Source organism: Equus caballus, chromosome 14 (genome assembly GCF_041296265.1).
Source record: "Equus caballus isolate H_3958 breed thoroughbred chromosome 14, TB-T2T, whole genome shotgun sequence".
Classification (NCBI taxonomy): Eukaryota; Metazoa; Chordata; class Mammalia; order Perissodactyla; family Equidae; genus Equus; species Equus caballus.
The window spans coordinates 42,838,379-42,863,776 of record NC_091697.1 but is presented as its reverse complement, the minus strand read 5'-3'; the positions used below and the strand labels follow the sequence as shown (position 1 = coordinate 42,863,776).

At 39.6% G+C, this 25,398-nt stretch overlaps 2 protein-coding genes across 2 annotated transcripts; both read right to left on the bottom strand.

The window, feature by feature from the left end:
• Positions 1 to 1,493: 1,493 nt before the first annotated feature.
• On the bottom strand, positions 1,494 to 11,335 carry LOC100071601 (zinc finger protein 300). The gene is made up of 5 exons (XM_070234001.1): positions 11,312 to 11,335; positions 10,601 to 10,720; positions 5,562 to 5,688; positions 5,204 to 5,330; positions 1,494 to 4,074 (listed from the first exon to the last, which is right to left on the bottom strand). The coding sequence occupies exons 2-5, from the start codon at positions 10,613 to 10,615 to the stop codon at positions 2,526 to 2,528; spliced, it is 1,818 nt and encodes a 605-aa protein (XP_070090102.1). The 5' UTR covers positions 10,616 to 10,720; positions 11,312 to 11,335; the 3' UTR covers positions 1,494 to 2,525.
• A 13,095-nt stretch (positions 11,336 to 24,430) lies between these two features.
• On the bottom strand, positions 24,431 to 25,398 carry LOC100071598 (zinc finger protein 300-like; the record flags this gene model as incomplete). The annotated part of the gene is made up of 1 exon (XM_070233355.1): positions 24,431 to 25,398. A coding segment is annotated over one exon (912 nt), but the record flags the coding sequence as incomplete, so codon positions are not given.

The window sequence follows — 25,398 nt, the reverse complement described above, 5'->3', positions numbered from 1 at the left end:
ACTATATGCTAACAAGAGGATGATTTACAACAACTGCAGCTTACTTCCATATAAATAGAGCTAAAAATCCATTAGAAATTTTTAGCCAATTGCTGGCTGTCTGCATATGGTATTTTGTTGTTGTTCAATGATAAAATGAACTAACTCAATATTAATGAATGGGTTGTTCCCTTGAATTTCAATTTCTTTCCTCATCTACCTAACAATATATAAATCACTTTGGGGAAAATTGGCATCTTAAATATTGAGTCTTCCATCCAACAAACTTGACAAGTCCCTTAATTTATTAAACCCTTAATTTTATTCAGTAATGTTGTATAATTTTCTATGTAGAGGTCCTGCCCTTCATGATTAGATTTATTTTAGGTGTGTTGTATTTTTGATGCCAATGTAAATATCTTTAAATTTTCACTCTTTGCTGGTATGTAGAATTAGGTTTTTAAATATTAAAATTGTATAAAGTAACTAAACTCCTTTATTTCTAATACTTAGTATACATTTTTTCTTTATACACAATTATATCATCTGAAAATAGGGTCCACTTTACTTTTTCCTTTCTGATCCTTATGCTTATTATTTTTTTCTTTCCTCATTGCACTAGTTAGCTCCTCTAGTAAAATGCAAAAAAGTGATGAACTGTTAAACAAGCAAGTGCTATATTTGAAGAGGGATTTTTACAGAAACCCATGATCAGATCAGTTAGGTTGCCTGGGGGCTGCAACAGTGGAAGGACCATTTGGGAGGCCTGTAAGGTGGGAACTGTGAATCTTTGTTATATCTGCACAAGTTTCACAGCTGTCACTATACAGAACTCCTTCTTCGCTAAATTTCTGTGTTCCCAGTATGATCTCTTGTCCTTCTCGTGCTTTCCTAAGGGCCAGCTGTAACATCTTCCATGAGAAACCCTCAGAATAGCTCAATCCATAAGATGTACCCCTGGGCCTTCTTTCTCAGGTCTGAATGGTCAATAATATCTGATGTCAGTGTTCTCAGTTCACTCTTCATAATGAAAACAGGAATTTGCCCACACAGGTTCCCACATCTGTCAGGTTTGGCCTCTGCCCTCCAGAAGTTCTCACCTAAAGGGGATCCATCTTTTCACAGCAGACAGTTCAGCCATGCAGGAAGGGGCTCTGGAGGGCAGAAAATGTGAAGGAATCAAGTGGGAACTATGTGAACATAGGTAAACCATGTTTATCCACACAGACACCCTCACCCCTGCAGGTATGCTCTCCTGCAGGGCAGCTCCAGCAGGAGGCTTCATCTAGAGCTGCTCATGGAGGAATAGGTGAAATCACAGGAAGGAGGACAGGAGATATTTTAGCAATATCAACTTCTAAAATCTATGGCTAGCAAGACTTCTCACCCCAAGAGTTTTCCTCTGTAAGTGTCCTCAGTTCCCAAGGAAGGCACCTGGGGCTATAGGGCAGGGTTCAGAAAGGAAGTGAAGAGACATTAGACAGGGTCCTTATGTGCAATCACCACAGTTTATATAAGTGTCTGTAAAAAATAATGAAAGTTTAATAAAATGTCACTTTAACATACCAAGAATCAAGGCCATGAGGGTCAAAAACGGTAAAATGAAACAGTCATAGGAATGGGATATCAAAGTGGGAACCAATCACAGGAATGGGAGGTCAAAGCAGAGTGTCTGAAGTACAAAGCAAGTGCAGATGTGGCTTTTAACTGTGCGTCTCAGCATCCTGTTGCAGGAGGATACAGAGGAAAGATAAAAAGAACTAATATTACCTGAAAATGTGCTCTACATTGTACTTTTATTTACCAATAAGTAAAAATATTCACATGGGTGAAGTAGGTTTGCCTGAAGTCACACAATCTGTACGAGCCAGGATTAAACCCAAGATCATCTGGTTCAGTACCAAAGTCTTTCCACCATACCAAATTCTCAGTGAGGGCAAGTAAAGGGGAGACCTGGTCAAGAAGCATCAATTTCAAGGTCCAGGATCTTTCCATAGAGACAGGTCAACTTATGATGCTTGAAATGGGAAAACACATAAACATCACTTTTATTGAATCTGATCAGCCTATCTTTCCATCTTTGTACAAGAATTTTACATGTATCTTTAGGGGTTACGCTAAGCTCCTCCTTATAATGCAGTTTCTAAGAACTGATTTTTTTTTACTCAAGCTTTCTTCATGCCCTTTATAGGGAACTACTGTATGGTCAAAATTATGCCAAGCTAATATTAGCAATTTCACAACGTCTGGTTGTTACATGGTATAATAAGGAATACGTAACTTGACAATAGTCTATATAAATGATTTCTTCTACTGACCATTCAGTTCATAACTTTTTAAAAGCTTTACATGCCATGTTGAAAGTATCCTTCACTTATATAATTATTTTCCATCGTCTTTACTGAAAGAATTAGGTATCACCACACTACAGACATGAATTCTCTTGTAAAATTCTATCTATAAAGATGTGTTTCACAAACTTATTAATTAGGTTTCTAGTATTTATTAAGGCTTCAGCTAATATTGAAGGCTTTTCTGTGTTCAGTTCATTCTGATTTTACACTGCTATGAATTCTCTGATGTACAGTGAGTTGTGATTTCTGGATGAAGGCTTTCCCACATACAGCACACTGATAGGGTCTTTCCCCAGTATGAATTCTCTGATGTAAAACAAGGTCTGATTTCTGGGAAAAGGCTTTTCCACATTCAGCACAGATGTAAGGTTTCTCTCCTGTATGAATTCGCTGATGTCCTGGGAGGTGGGACTTCTGAGAGAAGGCTTTCCCACATTCAGTGCATACATAAGGTTTTTCTCCTGTGTGAATTCTCTGATGTCCAATGAGATGTGATTTCTGACAGAAGGCTTTTCCGCATTCACTGCATTTATAGGGTTTCTCTCCAGTATGTGTTCTCTGATGGATGATGAGCTGTGACTTCCGGGAGAAGGTTTTCCCACAGTCAGTACATTCATAAGGCTTCTCCCCAGTATGAATTAACAGGTGTGTAATGAGTTCTGTTTTCCTGCTGAAGGCTTCTACACATTGAGCACATTTGTAGGGTTTCTCCCCAGTGTGAATTCTTTTATGTATGATGAGGTGGGACTTCTCACAGAAGGCTTTCCCACATTCAGTACACTCATATGGCTTCTCTCCAGTATGAGCTCTATGATGTATAATCAGCTGTGACTTCTGGGAGAAGGCCTTCCCACACTCTCTACATTCATAAGGTTTCTCTCCAGTGTGAATTCTCTGATGTATGATGAGGGGTGATTTCTGGGAGAAGGCTTTCCCACATGCACTACATTCGTATGGTTTTTCCCCAGTGTGGACTCTCCGATGTATAATGAGGGATGATTTTTGAGAGAAGGCTTTTCTACATTCAGAACATTCATAAGGTTTCTCCCCAGTATGGGTTCTCTGATGTACAACGAGATGAAACTTCTCGCTGAAGGCTTTGCCACACGCACCACAATCATATGGTTTCTTTCCAGTATGAATTCGTTGATGTACAATGAGTTGTGACTTCTTAGCAAAAGCTTTTCCACATGTCATACATATACAGGTTTTCTCCTTAGTTTCAACATTCGGAAGTTGAACAAGGGACTGTTTATTGCTGAAAATGTTTCCACATGGATTATCATCACAGGGTATTACTCCATTGTGAATTTTCCCAAGACTGTAATTGGACACACCATGGCTAGATGATTTTTCATATCCAAAACTCTCATCAGGGTTTTTCCTTGCATTGCCCTTATTACAACTAGGAAGGTCAATATTAGATTTCAAGGGTTTTTTTAGTGCATGATAGTTATGGGGTCTTTGTCTTGAAATATCTGGCTCTATGCACTCTCGAAATATTTTTCCTAATGCATTGTATTTATGGTCTGACTCCATAGTTATTGTTTTGTTGTTGTTGACAGTTACTTGCCTGAAAAGTTTGTCTTGGTTTTCTTGATATCTCTGCAGCTGGCCATCACCTTGACAGAATTTTAAAATGGAGTACAATGAATCATCCTTTGTGACTCCTTTCAGTATCTTATTATGGAAGGAAACAGACCCCAAAATACATGATTCAGGGTTCTCAAGGTTACTCTTCCTGTCTAGAGGAAAGAAAGATAAAAGTCATAAAGAACAATTAACAGAATGCAGAAGAATGGAACAAATGATTGATCCAACGTAGCTAATGAACTCAGAAAACAGGGATGGAGACAGGTCATCTTCTAAGACAGTACAGCATATAGTATGATCAGCTGAATGAAGAGACAAGGATGTTAAAGAGAAATATTCATAGAAAAACTAGACCTGAAAGAGGTAGAAAAAAGTGCCTGGGTTGCTCTAATCTTGGATCATTCTTCTAGAATCTTCCCAATTCCCGTTTTCTGAACAGAGATGCTTTTCACCTTTTGAATTCACTTATTTTATAAACCATTTGCTATATATTTACTTAACTAGTATTATCCCATCTCTTCTGTAACTCAAAATACTTTAACTCTCCTCAGTCTGCTTTCCTAATTAACAACTAACACAAACGACAGAAAAATCCAAGATCCCACTATGGATTCAGTATCAGATTCACAGCAGGAATCCAAGCTTGAATTCCACTCCTCCCCATACTTTCTATACCTATCAAACAAAACTAGCAAAGCTCTCCTGGAAAAGCCCTATTTCCCTAAATACAAGGTTTTGTTCATATACTTTCTCTTCAGCCAACAGTCTGCCTTCACCCTCCTCCTTCAGCATCATCAACACTTAATATAACTTTCAAAGCAGCTACAGCTGCATGCTCAGAAAAATGCCTTCTCAAATTCTGTTGCATCTCTTTAGACTCTAATTTTCTCTGAACTTTTAAAAACAGTAACTGTATTTGACATTTAATTTTGTACAGCCATATATCTGGAGGTTTTACCTTCTATGTTCTTGGAAGGAATCCGCCTTCTATTGCCTATTAGGCCTTTTCATAAAAGGCATTATATATATATATATAAACATGTATAGAGAGAGTATACATATATATTTGCATGTATGTGTGTGTATAGAGAGAGAGAGAAGATGAGTAAGAAATAGCTCTCCCCTATAAAGGCCCACAATATTTAATTGATTATTTCCTGAATACCTACTAAATTTTCAACATACGAACAAAGAACAAGAAATTTCAATAAGGATAGAAACATAAGCCTCAGGCACCAATCAATTAAAAAAACAAAACAAACAAACTGATATTTCACTTCCCTTGTCTCCCATCTGCCTGATTTTCATCTGGATAGATCCAATTTGATATGTCTCTCTTTATGATCCATGGATCTTCTCCTTGTTCCAACTTGGAGATGACATCTGGTTTGGAAACTGGATGTCCTATTAAATGGAAATCAGAGGAACTGGGATTGACTGCACTGAAGGAAGAAAAGATGGTCAGTTTAAGGAGGTCTAAAAAGAAGCAGTCTAGCTGACCCTCAGCAAAGTAAAGACCTCCATTTGGGAAGGTATAAAGATCACTACACATGGCAGGAACCATCTAACCATAGCAACTGATAAGGAAAGGTACTTGATTGGACAAGTCTGAGTTACGCAGGGAGCCATCCTTACCCATTGAGACCAGGTGGCTGTAGTTCTCCAGCATCACATCCCTGTACAGGGTCCTCTGAGCAGGATCCAGTTGCTGCCACTCCTCCTGGGTGAAATCCACAGCCACATCCTTGAATGATACTATCCCCTGCAACAGTATATTCCTGTTCAATCTGAAGTGATTATGCTCATCATCTCTACTATACTATGCAAAACTATACCTACACCTCGTTTTGTATCATAGTATTTGGGAGAAACAATGTAAAATCCTGTCTTTAGCAAGAAGAGTCCAATAGATCAGCAAAATAGAAGAGGTAAATCATAAAATGCCTACCTAATACAAATAGGAATTTAATAAATGATAAGGCTAGCAATCAAATAACTGGAAGGAAGAGAGATTATTCAATGAATAGTATTGAAACAACTGGATGGTCAACTGGAAAAGAATAACATTGAATCCATGTTATAGGCTGAATTGTATCCCTGAAAATTCCTATGTTGAAGTCTTAACCCCCAAGACCTCAGAATGTGACCTTATTTGGAAAGAGGGTCATTGCAGATGTAATTAGTTATCTGAGGCCATTAGGGAGGACCCCAATCCAACATGACTGATGTCCATATCAAAAGGAGAAACCTGAACAGAGAGGCAGACACACATAGAGGAAAGATGATATGAAGAGACATGGGGATAAGATGGTCATCTAGAAGCCAAGGAGAAAGGCCTGCAATAGGCCCCTCCCTCACAGCCCTCAGAAGGAACCAACCCTGCTGACACCTTGAGTTTTGACTTCTAGCCTCCAGAACTGTGAGAAAATAAATTTCTGTTGTTTGATCCATCTTGTTTGTGGTACTTTGTTACAGTAGTCCTAGCAAAGTAATATACTATATCTTATGTCTTGGAAAACAGAAAACATACATTCTGGAAGGAGCAAAAATTTAAACTCTAAAAAATATCCAAGACCATAAAAGTAACAAAACAAAACATGGGAGTATTTTTATTAATAATTATAGAGCAGAAAAGGCCTTTCAAAGACAACATTAAAAAAGAGAGAGGGGCTGGCGAGGTGGCATAGCGGTTAAGTTTGCTTTGGCAGCCTGGGGTTAACCAGCTCGGATTCCAGGCACAGACCGATGCACTGCTCATCAAGCCATGCTGTGCCAGGCGTCCCACATATAAAACAGAAGATAGGCATGGATGTTAGCTTCCTAACAAAATAAGTAAATAAAAAGACAAAATGTGGGGCTGGCCCCATGGCCGAGTGGTTAAAGTTCATGTGCTCTGCTGCAGGTGGCCCAGTGTTTCGTTGGTTCGAATCCTGGGCGCGGACATGGCACTACTCATCAAACCATGCTGAGGCAGCGTCCCACATGCCACAACTAGAAGGACCCACAACAAAGAATATACAACTATGTACCGGGGGGCTTTGGGGAGAAAAATAAAAAAATCTTAAAAAAAAAGACAAAATGTATTTTCTTAAAAAAAGAGAGAGAGAAAAGCCACATTTGGAGAATCACAGAACATCAGAGTTCTTTAAAATCATAATCTAATCCTGTCATTTTAAAGGAAATAATCTTAGCTTCTCCTAAATCTAACAGTTCTCTCATATATGTCATAGCTAGTAATATAATGAAATTCAACAATTACAATAGTAATACCGAAGAAGAGACATAACAAGAAATGTGCAGGAAACATTCACAAAAAAAATCACAACAAATTATTGACATGGTATTAAAATAAAAGACTTGGGTAAGTGAAGAGTCATAAGATGTTTCTGGAGGGAAAACTATTTTAATTATGTCAGCATTATGTTCACAATAGTTGTCATCTAATAGTGGAATCTGAGTGATTAATATTATTCTAAACTATTTCTCAGGTTTTTTCCTAAACATTCCATTATTACCAAATATTCCTTTGAGAAAAAAAGAAATTAAATACTGTTTCAAATTTCAACATTCCCCTGCTTAAAAGCCTCCTTTGGCCCCCTCCTTGCATACTCAGTCTCGTCTCAGTCATCTCAATCTTAAGGGTTCTCTCATCCCACACCAAGTCTCACATTCACACCATCAAGCCTTATTAATTTTCCCACTTTACATATGAGAAAATGGAGGATTACAGTGCTTTAGGAACTACCTGCCAGAGCTTACACACTGAAATAGGACTGACTGACTCTCAGATTTAAAAGTAGGTGTTCTGACTTGACAGCTTGGGTTCTTGACTACTGCACTCCACACTGCCTCCCTGATCCCGTTGACAAGATCGTTTAGATTTTATTGCTTATTACCACCCTTAGTCACACTTTCCATCAAACACTCTCCACTTTAGTTTCCCTCAGTGCTCAGCCGTCCAAAATAGAAATTTTTACAAATGCTGTTTCCCACCTCACCCTACTTCCCTCATGATCCAAAGTTTGATAAACTTTTAAGCATTTTCTCAACTTCCTTATAAAGCTGGTTGCTCCCCCTTCTCTGCTATATCTCCTTGCTCCACATCTCTTATGGAGCTTTTTTGTGCCAATGTTGGTTTCCACATCTGTTTACCCCATTTCTCTCTGTATTCTTCCCAGGAAAGAACCGTGACTAAATTTTGAGACATTTCACAGCCAGCCAGTGCCTGTGATGTATATTGTGTACTCAAGAAATGATTGCTAAAAAGGAATGAAGACTATAGAAATTAAAAGTTCATGTTTAATTAAAAAGTTTTGTGTATTAGTCAATTACATTCTTCTGATCTAAAGAACATGAGAAAGATAATAAATGTGGAATATAGAGGAAATCCATTCTGATAAGAAAATATATGTAATTCTAACAATCTGACTTTATTAATGATAACTGAATACTTCAATATACTAAATATGTATACATTTTGTTAATGTTGAGTAAAATAAGTGCATAATCAGTAAAAAATATTGTACTTTTATCAGCTATATACAACTTTTGCAGCTTGGGTGACTGTGAGGATGGAAGAGACGGAGGAGATGGAAGGGGAGTAGGTGTTAGAGGGAGAAAAGAAGAATAGATATTTGTGAAAATGATGAATGCACTTCTGGACAACGTAGAGAAAATACAAATCCCTTTTCCTGAAGGAAAAAGCATCTAATTGGTTAATTAGCATGGTAGTTGGATTTATTGGGCTAATAAAAAACCCATTTTCATTCTCTAAAGCAGCTCTAACAGAAATATAAAGCAAATCAGATAGGTAATTTTAAATTCCCTAGAAGTCGCATTCAAAAAATTATCTTCAATAATATATACTTATCCCAATAGATCCAAAATATCATCTTAACATGTAATCAATCTTTAAAAATTATGACTGAGTCGTTGGAATTATATCTTCAAAATCCAGTATGTACTTCACACTTAGAACACATTTCAATTCAGACTAGCCAATGTCAAGTGCTCAGTACCCACATATGGCTGGTGGCTCTGTATTGGACAGCACAGCCTAAAGACACTGACATCCGACGAGGAAAAATACTTATCTTTTCACAACAGAACTCATTTGTTAAGTGCTACTGTAAAATATACATAAGAACTCCTAATGCAAAAGCTGACTTCAAGATTCCACTATAATAATAACAGCTAACACGTAAATAGAGAACAAACCATCCCTAGTTACAGTTCTAAGCATGGTTTTTACTCATTCAATTCTCACAACAACCCTATGAGGATTATAATCTCCATTTTAAAGATGAGGAAACAATGCCAGTCAACCAGGCCACAGGGAAATATTATGTATCTGCTAAAATGATAAAGGAGAATTCTATGTACTGGCATGGGAAGATATTCAAAATGTATACAAAAGTCTCTATGCTGGACGATAAAGTTAAAAGTCAAGTTGCAGAACAGAATGTTTACTGTAACATTATGTTTTCAAATGAGAAGCACAAGAAAACCAGAGACACTTACAGATTTTTTTCTTTCACATATATACACTTAATCGCAGTTAAACTTACATTCAAAAAGGCTTGGAAAATTAGAAAACGGTTAACACTGATAAACTCAGGAGGAGGGAACTTTAAAAGCTCTCTCAGTTTTTAAACTTTTATCGTTTTATAGTTTAAAATTTTTATACCATGTAGATAGTGAACATCGGCAGGGAGAAAAAATAATATAGACTGTTAAAAATGGAAGAGCGGGGAAGGAACTGGCCTTGAGTTGGATGGTAATCCTACAAACTCTGAACCCACAGCACAGGGTACAGAGCGTCAGGAACCCTTGTTCTCCAAAGCTTTGCCAGATAAGTCTAACTTAGGAACTGCCTTTTGAGAGAAATACATATTTTGGAAGACCATTGAAAATGTACCCAGAACTATCTTATCTAGATTTTATCAGTGGATAAACCTGGACAATAGGAAGCCTCTGTAATCAATTTGGTCCTCTAAAGCAGAGGTCAGCAAACTTGTTCAATAAAGTATATATTTTCAGCATCACAGGCCAAATGGTCTCTGTTGTACTTACCCAACCCTGCTGTTGTAGCATGAAAACAGCCATAGGCAGCAGTGAACAAATGGCAAGGCTGTACTGCCAATAAAACTTTATTTATAAAAACAGTTGGAGAACTGGATTGGCCCACAGACAACAGTTTGATGACAGCAGCTGAAAGGATAAAGTTCAAGGAGTTTGGCTATGACGTTATGATACCTTCTCTCTAAAAGAGATCATTTTATGATACAGCTAGAACAAATCTATTGCATTTACCACAGGAGTGCTTACTGAGAACACTGTGTATTCCACCACCTAGAGAAAGACCCAAAAAGGATGTCTGTTTTAGACTCATATGGCAAGAAATAATTCTTTCCCATGGGAAATTTATCTACTTTCTCTTTAGAGAATTGCAAATCATGTAACTGATGATGTCTGCAAGAAAGATCAGAAAAATTAGTACAGCAATTTTTAAAGATGATTTCAGGCCAGGTTATCTACATATTCCCTAGAAACTCCTTCTAAGTTTTGATCTTTATTTCGGCTACCTTTTCCCTAATCCAAATTTTAGCTATTTGCACTTTTCCATTTGTAGAGAAAATTTTAAAAATTAAATACGAAAAATAAAAGCAACTCACCTGGGACTTCATCATTTTCTGCTCTTTTCTAAAAGGGCAGATGCCTAAAAAGGCCAAACTGGTGATCAGAAGGACATTTTCACAGACCAGACCCAGATGGCAGCTTCCACATTCACCAGCCTGGAAACAAGGACCACCAGAAGTCAGGTAGATCACAGGCCAGCCTGTGGGAGAAGGTTGCTCGGTCCTTCCAGAAGGGTGAGCAAGCACTATGTGAAGGAAGTCCTCTCGTGACTATACTATGATCACACAGAACTTGGACAAAGTTTTTGAATTGTATAGATGTGAAGACATGTGTCATGCTGATTTACTAGCAACTTATTTTTCCTCTATGAACCAGCAATTCTATGCAGAATGTTTTCATAAGGCAGTAAACATGGATAGATACATACAAGATTCAACTGCAGACAGAGTTCCCCGGCAATAAGAACAGCAATGACCAAATGGAAAACTGAGGAATGTATTCCCTTATTCCCCAGAAACAACCAGCTGAACTCTAATCATCTCCCAAGAGCTCTCTCATATTTTCCCTCAACTCAGCAAACTCTCCTGCCAATCAGTTTTTATGGACCAAAATGTTAAATTTTAAGATGTTTTCTGTTCAAATTCTTATTGCTGATTTTCGATAGTGCAGTTGTCTGCATCTACAAATGGTGACAGGTTAGAAGCCCTGATTCAAGGGAAGACACTGCAGTGCATGAAGGTACACACCCGGTAAATTTTCCTCAGTTCCAGGAGGAGTCATGCAGACAAGGCTGTCCGGGTTCAGAGGAAGAGAGCGCTCCCTTGACAGGGAGACTGTTTTACACGGGATATTCCAGGTTTTGTCAAAGCAGATCCCGAAGGAAACAATCAGAAGAAATCATCTTACTCATCTGTGGGCACCCAGCAGGTGCTCAGTAAATGTTTCTTGAATAAAACATAAAATTATTTCAATACACTTAGAAAGAGGTAGGACTAAAGTCACACTTTTCATAGTAATCCTATCCTTTTCGATTTGTTTGGTCTTGTTTTAAAGTGACCATTTCTTTGGGGGGCATCAGGCTAAGGGCACAATGGTGGCTGGAGAAGGGATTTGACCTTCAAGAACTCAACGTTTGCCTCTGGTCTGTGTAAAGTTTAATGTATATAAAAGCCTTTCCCAGCAAATTGGGAAAATTTGGGCTGATCGTAATGACGCCCTGATCCCATCAGTGCTCCCTCCAATCTCTGAGTCCTCGTGCCTGGCAATCACGAACCCCACAGAACTCCCTCATGCCCATCACACCACGGACCACCACGCGGAGGCCCCGGTCATTTAGTCCACAGGCCCCTCGCCGATCACTGCTTCCCCAGGGGCTCCTAAATCACTGACCCCAATCATCCCCACCAGTCAGTCCCCCTACCCGCCATTTCTGCTCCCACAGACAACTCCATCACTGACACCTCATTCCCCAATTACTAATCTCATAGCTCACTCCATCCCTGACTCCCAAATAAACCCAACACTAATACCACAAACCTCCCTCACCAGCGACCTCATAAACCCCCAATCACTGACCCTCACGGACCCCTCCTTTCCCATTCCAATCCAACAGACTCACTCATGCTGCACATATCCGGTTTCTGACCTGCGGCGCAGTTATCCGGTCCCGCAAGGCACATCACGGCTTAACTTGGGACGGCCGTCGCATCCATACCGGCGGACTCTCCCGCTTCCTGCCTGGATGAGCAAAACGCGGGGCTCCGAGCCTGCGCGGTTCCGCACCGGGCGGTTTCGCCCGCTCCGCATCCTCGGCGGCTTTGTTCAGGAGGAGCATGGCCGCCCCCTGCACCGAGCCTGACGGGAGCCGCCATCTTGAGAGCCGGATCAGTTCCGTACGGGCTGAAGAATTCCGTTTAATCCAAGCCTGAGGTTGGGCTGTACCACCGCAGCAGGGAGGAGGAGGGGAGGGGGAAGAAGATGACGGAAAGAAGGAGTATACAAACCAGTAAGGTGCCCACTTTTGCAGAGAGCTTTCACAAGATTGGAGAAGACGTTTGAGTAATACGTCCTCTATTAGAGGACTGCATTAAGTGAAAGAGGAAGAATTTGGAATGGTAAAATATTCTTATCCACGACTCTACTTAAACGCGTTTGTAAATGGCACAGTCCTATGCCGGGAGATTCTACTTGCTGAGGGGGTGAAAAAGCGGAATGGTACAGTCCTCCCCGGGCGGTTCCACTAGGGGAAAGAGGGGCCAAAGTAAAAGGAATACAGAGTAATAATGAACTTTATGCTAAAAACGACTGTAAAGAGTTCTCAGAGGAAAGTACTACTACAGTCATAAGTGACGCAGGCCGACTGAAGGAAAAGGGAAAAATTGAGAGACAGGAATGAAAGACCGGCACAGAGAGAGGGATGATGGAAGGAAATCAGAGACTAGGAGAAAGCAGGAATAATGGGGGCAAAGGAGAGGCTGTGTAGGCAGAGAGATGGGAGACTGAAGTCTATACCTTACATCAAGCTTTTATACTTTGTTAAAAATGTGTGTTAACAAACTGTTTCACATGCCTATGTCGACGAAAATAATCCATACCCAATCTATAAATGAAAATTTGGGTGAGTTTATTCTGAGCTGAAATCTGAGGACCATGGCCCAGGGCCTTTCTTCCCGAAGGAAGAAAGGGCACCAAGGAAGTGGGGTGCACAGAGTGGTTATATACCCCCAAACAGGATGTTTCACATAGGATTGAAATGGCCCTTTTACAATAGTCGCGAGACTGCTCTGTCGGCACAGTGATTGATGGAAATAGCAGGTAGGTCTGCTGTCTCAGTGAACACAGCAGAATGGCAGGTCTGTTGTCCCCAGCTGAGTGGTCACAAGTGAGCTCCGCAATCAGTTCCTAGCCTAAGGAAAGGTGCTTAATCTTTAAGGAAATGCCGACGTTGGGAGGGGGAGGGAAGTTGCACCTTTATCTCAAGGGCCTTTGTTCTTGCCATTGGAAATGTATATACAATGCATGCTCAATGGCCACAGTCAGGCCCTTTTGGAAAAAACAAAGTCAGGCCGAATTAGGTTTATACCGAATGGCTTCCTCATATACTCCAATATATATTGCTTGCCATTTTTATTTGTCACCTAAATAGATACAATCTTGAATCATCATAGTTTTCACTGGAGCCATGATTTTTGGTTTATGTAATTAAATGAGCAGCAATTTTATGTTTAGCAGTTTTATTTTCTCATGTGAAATTAGAACAAATCCGGACTTAGATAAGGAGAGATGTTATTCAGAAAGATTATTGCAACAGGGAGAATGCGCCAATCTCAGAAATCTGCAAGCATCTCCAAATCAAATGGAAAAAGGCTTTTCTTTTTACAGGGAGGGCTAAGAAAGGTCAGCAGGAACTTTCAAAAGGTGGGGGTGTGCAAGTGGCAAATGATGAGGATTTTAGGCTGGTTACTTTTAAAACTGCACATGAGAAGCAGGCTCCAAGGACTGGAATTTTGCTTGCCCTTTTGAGAGACATTTGCGTTTGTGAAGGAAGGGGGGATGAGCTTGTAGGGACCTGAAATTGGCCACCCCAGGATATGTCTCTTTGGCATCGGGACTGTTTGGGGCTGATTGCTTTTGATAAACTGGGACAGGGAAGGAGGCTCTTGGGAATGGAACTTGCCCTTGTTGGGACACATTTACATTTGTAAGGTAAATCTCTATCTGTAGAAGGTGCCTCCCTCTCTATACCAGGAAGAAGAAGAGAGATGACCTTATCCCTAGAAACTCTTAATGGGGAAGGCAAGAACTTAAGTTGGTTGCTGTCTGGCAATCTCATGTAACTGATTTAGGGTGGTGGCTTCTGACCTTTACTTAATCCGATTTGATTCTTGTCTAAAAGTCATGGGATCACCCAATGACCAGACCCCACCTGCACTGATACCATTTTAACTTTTTTTCATGTTCTTTCCTTTGTCTTCGTAAAGAGATGACTCACATACCTATGCCTTAAATTTAGCCCTAACCCTCAACTCGGGGCAGCAGCAGGAGCTCTGACTGCCCGTGGGTCCTGTCCCCACGCACCAGCTCTGCCTGCCCATGGGTCCTGTCCCCATGCCAGCGGGGGCAGCAGCAGCGGCCCTGCCTGCCCATGGGCCCTGTCCCCATGCCAGCGCGGGCAGCAGAAGCAGCGGCAGCAGAAGCTCTGACTGCCCATGGGTCCTGTCCCCATGCTATTCTATTCTCTAAATAAAAGAGCACTACTGCCAGATCTTGAGAGTCCAAGAAATCTTTCGACTCCTCGGCTCACCGACCCCGCATCAGCAAACAAGGGCACTTCAAGAGGAAATGTTTCTGCGGTCCTTAGATTCTGGGAATAAGCTATTAAGGGAGGATGTTCTGCACATCCTTAGTGTTTTAGTGTATGTTTAAACTTGTGGGCAAGCCAAAGTTTAGGAGCCTGTGGGGAGGAAAGAGGCATGACTAATGGCTGGTCAAGACAAAGAAGAGGGTAAGAACTAGGCAGTTGTGATCACTCACTTCAATGTAAACTTCTGCAATTACATGAATATTTACTGCATGGCTTGTGCTTAAGACAGTGTAGCCACTGTGTTAGGCACTAAGCGTACAGTGATGATTATTTCAGAATCCTCAAAGAGTGATGCCAGTGGACATTGTAGGTTTAGGAAGGGGCCAGACCATGGACAGACTTGTAGGAGCTGTGAAAACTTCAGCTTTTGGTGCTAAGAGTGATGAGAAGCTGTCCTTATGTTGTATTGATGTGGGGTCGGTGAGCCGAGCAGTTGAAAGAAAGATTTCTTAGACTCTTAAGATCTGGCAGTAGTGCTCTTTTATTTAGAGAATAGTATGGAATAGCATGGGGACAGGACCCATGGGCAGTCAGAGCTGCTGCGTGGGGACAGGACCCACGGGCAGTCAGAGATGCTGCTGGCATGGGGAGCTGCTGCTGCCGCCGCTGGCATGGGGACAGGACCCATGGGCAGGCAGAGCTGCTGCCGGCATGTTGCTGCTGCCGCTTCTGCTGCAAACATGGGTGGAGAGTAAGGCTAAATTTAAGGCATAGGTTTGTGAGTTATCGCTTTACAAGACAAAAAAAAAGTTAAAATGGTACCAGTGCCGACAGGGTCCGGCCATTGGGCGGTCCCACAACTTTTAGATAAGAATCAAACCGGATTGAGTAAATGGCAGAAGTCACCGCTTAAATATTATCTTCAGCCAAAGACAAAGGAGGATTTGGTGGGGGGGGGGGGGGGGGGGCGCGTCAGTTACATGAGGTTGCCAGACAGTAAACAACTTAAGTTCTTGCCTTCCCCATTAAGAGTTTCCAGAGGTAAGGTCATCCCCCCTTCCTTCACAAATGCAAATATCTCTCATCAAAGAGCAAGCAAATTCCAGTCCTCGGAGCCTGCTTCTCCTCTGCAGTTTTAAAATTAACTAGCCTAAAATCCTCATCAGTATCTCCTTAAAAAAGAAGTTGAAGGAGGAGAACTCCCTCATAAGCAAAGAAATAAAAATTAAATCTGCATTAAGATACTATTTCTCATCCATTAGCTTGTAAAAAGAAAAAGTATTCTGAGTTTGGAAACATATGGTGTTGGTAAGGCCATGGGAATCAGGAATTCTCATATATTACTGGTTGGACAGAAAACTGGTCTAGCTATATAGAGGGTTTGGCAATAGCTAGGAAAACTACGTGTCAGTTATCTATTGCTGTGTAACAAATTACCTGAAATTTAACAATTTGAAACTATAAACATTTATTGTCTCATAGTTTCTGTGAGTCAAGAATCTGGGATCAGCTTAGCTGGGCGGTTCAGGTTTAGTCTCTCAGGAGGTTTCAGTCAAGCTGTTGGCCAGGGCTGCAGTTATTTCCAGGCTCATTGGAAGAAGATATGCTTCCAGATTCAATCAAGTGGCTGATAAGAAGCCTCAGAGTATCAGTTTCCCAGCTCAGTTCCCACTGTGTGGGCCTTTCTTAGACTGCTTGATTATCCTCATGACATGGCAGTGGCCTTCCCTCTCCTGCAGCCTGGCTTCTACCAGGATGAAGTGAGTCAGTGGAGAAAGAGAGCAAGAGAGCACACACAAGACAGAAGCCATGTCTTTTTATGACCTAAACTGGAAGTGGTATCTCATTACTTCTTCTGTATTCTGTTTGCTAAAAGTGAGTCATAAAGGCCTGCCCAGTATCAAAGGAATGGGAACAGAGCTCCACCTCTGAAGGGGAGGATTATCAAAGAATATGTGGATATCTCTCTACAACGGCAACACTACATAGCTTTTCCCCTTTGATCTAGAAACCCCATTTCCAGGAATGCATCCCTAAGATACACTGGCAAAAAAAGACAAAAAAATAAGGTCAGAAGGTTATTCATTGCAGTACTATTTTTAATACCAAAAGGCTGCAGTCAAGCCAAAGATCTACCAACAGAGGTCTGGTTGTATAAATTATGGTATACACACAAAACAGTACTATTCAGCTGTAGGAAAGAGACAGAGCAAAATATCTTTACGTACTAATAAGGAGTGAACTTCAGGATATGATGTTATGTAAAAAAGTGAAAATAGTGTGTTATTACCCTTTAGTTTTTTAAAATGTGAAAATGAATGAATATATGCAGTCAATTCTCATTATTCATGGTAGGTATGTTCTATAAAGTTGCTGCAAACACAGAATTAGTGAATAATGAACATTGCTCCTAGAGAAATACATAAATATATATATACACACACACACTTATACACATATATACATATATACATATATGTATGTATATATGCATAGATATACATAATGCATGCATATCAATAGATTATAATCTTAAGTTACAACTTTGTGAATTTTACAACTTTGTGTAATTAAGATTATAATCTTAAAATCAACTTATCCTGGTAGAGTCTATTTTCTTTGTTTTACAAAAGAGAAAATGAGGTTCAGAAGCATTAAGTGACTTACCTGAGGTCACTCCACTAACAGGTGCCAGAGTTGGATTCAAATGCCATCCAACTGGCTGCAGAACTGAAGTGTCTTGTGCAACAATGCACTACCCCTGCTGCCTCCATGCCCTGGCCATCTCTGTTTGAGGGCTGGAACAAGAGAGAGAGCATCCCCTTGTTCAACCTCAGCTGGAAATGTGTGCATGGGGCAACTCAAAATTTTCACTGCTCTGTGCATGTCTGCTAATGACTGCAAAAGCACCATGAGTATTGATTTTGGGGTTACAACCAAATTTTAGCAAATAGGTGAACTTGCAGTTACGGAATCTGTGAATAATGAAGATAAGTGTTTATATGTTTACCTTAAAAATAAAAAGCAAATAATGGAAGAATAAATGATCAAATGAAGTATTATCTATAAAGAGTGTTATTACTTATCTATTGAAATGTAGCAACTTATCTCAAAACTTAGTGGCTTAAAGCAACACACATTTATTGTCCCACAGTTTCTGTGGGTCAGGAATCTGGACATAGATTATCTGGGTCACCTGCTTCAGGGTCTCCCACAAATCTACCATCAAGGTACTAGCCCAGGCTGGGATCTCATCTGAAGGCTCGACTGGGGAAAGATCCACTTCCAAGCTCAATTACATGATTGCTGACAGAATTCAACACCTTAAGGATTGTTGGACTAAGGGCATTTATGTCCTTGCTGGCTGTTGGATGGAAGCCACCCACAGTACCTTGCCATGCAGGACTCTCCAACTTGCAACTTGCTTATTTAATGAGGCAGAAGAAAGAGTCTGTAAGTAAGATGAAAGTCACAATCTTTTATAACCTAATCACCAAAATGGCATCCCCTCAACGTTGCCACATTCTATTGATTATAAGCTACTTACTCATATGGAGGGTATTACAAAGGCCATGAATACCATGAGGTGGGACTCACTGGTGGCCATTTTAGACACTTCCCACCACAGGGAAGAAGGAAGTAAGATAGAGGGGACAAAGATAGTACATAATCTTCCTTGAATGTACACCATTCTGTCGATATGACTTTGGAACCTGAAAAAGTTTACATAATTATAAAACAAAATTAAATTTTATAATATGGTTTCAAACTTAGCATATTTAAGAGGAAAAATTAAAACAGATATCACAGAAATACAGAAGATTATAAGAGCATACTATGAAAAACTATCTGCTAACAAATTGGACAATCTAGAAGAAATGGATAAATTCTTAGACTCATACAACCTCCCAAAACTTAATCAAGAAGAAATAGAGAATCTGAATAGACCAGTCACAAGGAAAGAGGTTGAAACAATAATCAAAAACCTCCAAAAAAATAAAATTCCAGGGCCAGATGTCTTCTTTGGAAAACTCTACCAAACATTCAAAGAAAATTCAAACACTTCCAGAAAGTTGAAGAAGACAGAACACTTCCAAACACATTTTCTGAGGCCAACATCAGACTGACCCCAAAGCCAGACAAGGACAACACAAAGAAGGAAAATTACAGGCCAAGATTGCTAATGAATATAGATGCAAAAATCCTCAACAAAATACTGGTAACTGAATACAGCAATACATCAAAAGGATCACACACCATGATCAAGTGAGATTTATATCAGGGAAACAGGGATGGTGCAACATCCGCACCTCAATGTGATACACCACATTAACAAAATGAGGAATAAAAACCACATGATCATCTCAATAGATGCTGAGAAAGCATTTGATAAGATCCAACATCCATTTATGATTAAAAAAATTCTCAATAAAATGGGTATAGAAGGAAAGCACCTCAGTATAATAAAGGTCATATATGACAAACCCACAGCCAACATCATACTCAATGGGGAAAAACTGAAAGCCATTCCTCTCAGAACAGGCACAAAACAAGGATGCCCACTCTTGCCACTCTTATTCAACATAGTACCAGAGGTTTTGGCTAGGGCAATTAGGCAAGAAAAAGAAATAAAAGAAATCCAAATAGGCAATGAAGAAGTGAAACTTCTGCTGTTTGCAGATGACATGACTTTATATTTAGAAAACCCTAAAGAATCCATCAGAAAACTGTTACAAATAATCGACAACTACAGCAAAGTTGCAGGGTACAAAATCAACTTACAAAAATCGGTTGCATTTCTATACTCTAATAACATACTAACGGAACTCAAGAATACAATCCCATTTACAATCGCAAAAAAAAAAAAAATAAAGAATAAAATATCTAGGAACAGATTTAACCAATGAGGTGAAAGATCTATACAATGAAAACTATAAGACGCAATTGAAAGAAATCAATGATGATGTAAAGAAATGGAAAGATATTCCATGTACATGGATTGGAAGAATAAATATAGGTAAAATGTCCATACTACCTAAAGCAATCTACAGATTCAATGCAATCCCAATCAGAATCCCAATGACATTCTTCACAGAAATAGAACAAAAAATCCTAAAATTCATATGGGGCAACTAATAGACCCTAAATAGCTAAAGCAATCCTGAGAAAAAAAAAAGAAAGCTGGAGGCATCACAATCCCTGACTTCAAAATATGGTACAAAGCTATAGTAATCAAAACAACATGGTACTGGTACAAAAACAGGCACACAGATCAATGGAACAGAATTGAAAGCCCAGAAATAAAACAGCACATCTACAGACAGCTAATCTTCGACAAAGGAGCTAAGGACACACAATGGAGAAAGGAAAGTATCTTCAACAAATGGTGCTGGGAAAACTGGACAGCCACATGCAAAAATATGAAAGTAATACATTATCTTTCACCATACACAAAAATTAACTCAAAATGGATAAAAGACTTGAAGGTAAGACCTGAAACCATGAAACTCTTAGAATAAATATAGGCAGTACACTCTTTGATGTTGGTCTCAAAAGGATCTTTTTGAATACCATGTCTGCTCAGGCAAGGAAAACAAAAGAAAAATAAACAAGTGAGACTTCATCAGACTAAAGAGCTTCTGCAAGGCAAAGGAAACCAGGAACAAACGAAAAGACAACCCACCAACTAGGAGAAAATATTTGCAAATCATATATCTGACAAGGGGTTAATCTTCAAAATATATAAAGAACTCACACAACTCAACAACAACAAAAAACAATAAAAAATGGGCAGAGGATATGAACAGACATTTTTCCAAAGGAGATATACCAATGGCCAATTGGCACGTGAAAAGATGTTCAACATCACTAGTCATCAGGGAAATGTAAATCAAAACCACACTGAGATATCACCTTACACCTGTTAGAAGCTATAATCACCAAGACAAAAGTTAACAAATGTTGGAGAGAATCTAGAGATAAGGGAACCTTCATACACTGCTGGCGGGAATGCAAACTGGTGCAGCCACTAGGGAAAAGTATGGAGATTTCTCAAAAAATTAAAAATAGAAATACAATACAACCCAGCTATCCCACTACTGTGTATTTACCCAAAGAACTTGAAATCAACAATTCAAAGTCTTACACACCCCTATATTCATTGCAGCATTATTCACAATAGCCAAGAAGTGGAAGCAACCCAAGTGCCCATCAACTGATGATTGGATAAAGAAGCTGTGGTGATATATACAATGGAATACCACTCAGCCATAAAAAAGACAAAAGCGTCTCATTTGTAACCACATGGATGGACCTTGAGGGTATTATGTTAAGGAAAATAAGCCAGACAGAGAAAGACAAACACTGTGTAATTTCACTTATATGTGGAAGATAAACGAACACATGGACAAAGAGAACAGATTAGTGGTCACCAGAGGGGATGGAGGTTAGGGGGTGGGCATAAGGCGTAAAGGGGCACATTTATATGGTGACTGACAAGGAATAATGTACAACTGAAATTTCACAATGTTATAAACTATTACGACCTCAATAAAATAATTTTTTTAAAAACCTACCAAAAAGAAAAACCCAGGACCACGTGGTTTCATTGTTGAATTCTACCAAACATTTAAAGAAGAATTAACAATTCTTCTTAAACTCTTCCAAAAAATTGAAGGAGGGAACACTCTCAAAATTTATGAGGCCAACATTACGCGGACACCAAAGCCAGATAAGGACATTACAAGAAAACTATAAGCCAATACCCTTGATGAATATAGATGCAAAAATCTTCAACAAAATACTAACAAACAGAATTCAACAGCACATTAACAGGGCCATACACCATGGCCAACTGGGATTTAGACTTGGGATGTAAGGATGCAACAAGATACACAAATCAATAAATGTGATAGACCACATTAACAGAATGAAGGACAAAAAATCATGTGATCATCTCAATACATGCAGAAAAAGCATGTGACAAAATTCAACATCCTTTCATTATAAAAACCCTCAACAAATTAGGTACAGAAGAAATGTCCCTCCACATAATAAAGGCCATATATGACATGTTCATAGTTAACATCATTATAAATGGTGAAAAGCTAAAAGCTTTTTCTCTAAAATCAGGAACAACAAAAGGATGCCCACTCTTGCCACTTCTGATCAGCATAGTACTGCAAATACATATATTTCTAGGCATGTGGTATTTTTCATGCCACTGTAATTGACATCTTTAAATTTTCATTTTATATCTATTGCTAGCATATAGAAACTTTTTTAAATACTTCACATACACAAACCTTGCTAAACTTCCTACTTCTAACAATCTATATATTTTTATTCTCTACACATATAATTTTATAACCTGCAAATGTTTTGTTTGTTGCTTTCCAACCATTATACCATTTTTTTTCTTGCCTGATTTCCCTGACTGGGTCCTCCAACCATGTTGAATAAATCTGGTGAAAGTAGACATTGTCTTTTTTCCAGACCTCAAAGGGAAAATTTTCTATACTTTACCAACGTGTTAAGCTTTGCTATATTTTATAGCAATACATAGTATATATCATGATCAGATTAATGAGGTTCCCTGGAAGCTAAAAGGGCAAAATGAAAGGCCTGTAAATAGGAACTCTGGAGTCTTTATTTTCCTTAATTTCTGTAACTGTCACTGTATTATCATTTCCTCCTTGCAAGATTTCTGTATGTTCCTAATATGAGAACTTGACTTCCCCACACCTCCGTGAGGGCCATTGGGGGCCCCCTTCCATCAAGACCCCTCAAAGCAGATCACTCCATGGGACATGCCTGAAAGTTTCATTTCCCAGCTGCAAATGGCCAGTTATATCTGATATCACTGTTCACAATGACAGAAAGAATGTTCTCATACAGGTTTGCACATCTTTTTGAGGTGTGCCATCTCCTCTGCAGACGTTCTCATGCAGTCTTACTTCTCAGAGTAAACACTGGAGACCTGCAGAGAAAGGGTCAGCCAGACAGGAAATGTGGAGGAATCAGGTAGAAACTTTACATGCAGACACCATATTTAGCCATACGTGTCACTACATCCCTGCCACATGTGCCCTCTCCCCATCAGGGGTGTTTACCAGAAGATTCTCATGGGACAAGAGTTAGGGCCACAACAAAGAACATATTAGCATTTTAGAGTTAACAGGTGAGGTTTTTATGTCCCGACATCATACTTGCCTGTGTAAGCTATCGGGGCATGTCTTCTCTACTCCCTAAGGGTTTTTCTCCGAGGGTCACTCAATTCTCAAGAAAAAGAGTTGGTGCTTCAGGGAGCGGGTCAAACAAGAGCTGCAGAGGTATCACACAGGGTCTTTATGTGCAAACACCATAATTTATGTCTTTGCAAAGTAAAATAAACAAAAAGTAACCGAAGTCTCCTTAACATAGCAAGAGCTAGGCCACCAGACACAAGGGCAGTGAAATGGACAGAGGAGAGGACAGGAAATCAGAAGAGTGTCTGGAGTGCAAATAAGTTTAAACATGTACACGTTAGTATTAGCAACCTATGGCAAGAAAACAGAGGGAAGATAAAGGGGGCAAATATTAGCTAAAAATGTGCTGTCTGCCAGGATTTCACATATAGATGAGGGAAGGAACACTGAGGGTTAAAAAAGGCTTCCCTGAAGTCACACAACCTGTGAGTAATGGAACAAGGGTTAAAAACCTATGACGACCTGGCTTTAAAACCAATGCCTTTCCTCCACATCAAGTTCCTAGAGGGGCAGGGTAAAAGGGAGAAATGAGCAAGAAGTGTCAATTCCAAGACCCTGGGTCCATCCACAGAATCAGATCAACTTATATATGTATTTTTTGGAGGAAAATTAGCCCTGAGCTAACATCTGGTGACAATCCTCCTCTTTTGGCTGAGGAAGATTGGCCCTGAGCTAATATCTGTGCCCATCTTGCTCTACTTTATATGTGGGACGCCTACCACAGCATGGCTTTGCCAAGTAGTGATATATCTACACCCGAGATCTGAACCAGCGACCCCCAGGCCACCAAAGCAGAATGTGCGAACTTAACTGCTACACCACCGGCCCAGCCCCCAACTTATATTCTTGAAATGGAAAAACACAAAAAGACCACATTTATTAGACTTAACTCATCTTTCCATCTTTCTACAATAAGAGTTTTACATATAACTTTAGGGGTGATACTCCACTCCCTTCCTCCAAATACAGTTTCTAGCTCTTGGCATTTTTTGCCTCAAACTTTCTTCATGTGCTTTATGGGGATTTGCTGCATGGCCACAATTATGCTAGGCTAACATTAACAACATTACTACGTCTGAGTCTTCTTATGTAGTATAGTGAGAAACATGTAACTTCAAAGTAGTCTATAGATGTAAGTTGTTCTGTTATACTCACCATTCAGCTCACAATATTAAAAGTTTTACTGACATAGTGAAAATGCCTATCATTTATATAATTAAGACTTTTGTATTATCTTTGATAAAAAATTAACTACATTAAACTTGATTTCACTTGTAAAATTTTATCAACAAAGATGTCTCAAAACTCATCAAATCTATGGCGTTTGTGGTATTTATTAAGGCTGGAACAGATACTGTAGGCTTTTCTGTGCTCAGTCCATTCCTATGATTGTACCACTGTATGAATTCTCTGATGTATGGTGGTAACTTCTGGATGAAGGCTTTTCACATATAGCACATCGATAGGGTTTCCCCCCAGTATGAATTCTCTGATGTACAACAAGGTCTGACTTCTGAGAAAAGGCTTTTTTTCCACATTCAGCACATATGTAAGGTTTCTCTCCTGTATGAACTCGCTGATGTCCTGGGAGGTGGGACTTCTGAGAGAAGGCTTTCCCACATTCAGTGCATACATAAGGTTTCTCTCCTGTGTGAATTCTCTGACGTCCAATGAGATGTGATTTCTGACAGAAGGCTTTTCTGCATTCACTGCATTTATAGGGTTTCTCTCCAGTATGTGTTCTCTGATGGATGATGAGCTGTGACTTCCGGGAGAAGGTTTTCCCACAGTCAGTACATTCATAAGGCTTCTCCCTAGTATGAATTATCTGATGTATAATCAGTTCTGACTTTCTGCTGAAGGCTTCTGCACATTGAGCACATTTGTAGGGTTTCTCCCCAGTGTGAATTCTTTTATGTATGATGAGGTGGGACTTCTCACAGAAGGCTTTCCCACATTCAGTACATTTGTACAGCTTCTCTCCAGTATGAGCTCTATGATGTATAATCAGCTGTGACTTCTGGGAGAAGGCCTTCCCACACTCTCTACATTCATAAGGTTTCTCTCCAGTGTGAATTCTCTGATGTATGATGAGAGGTGATTTATGGAAGAAGGCTTTCCCACATTCACTACATTCATATGGTTTTTCCCCAGAATGAACCCTCTGATGTATAATGAGGGATGATTTTTGAGAGAAGGCTTTTCCACATTCAGAGCATTCATAAGGTTTCTCCCCAGTATGAGTTCTCTGATGTACAATGAGCTGAAGGCTTTCCCACACGCA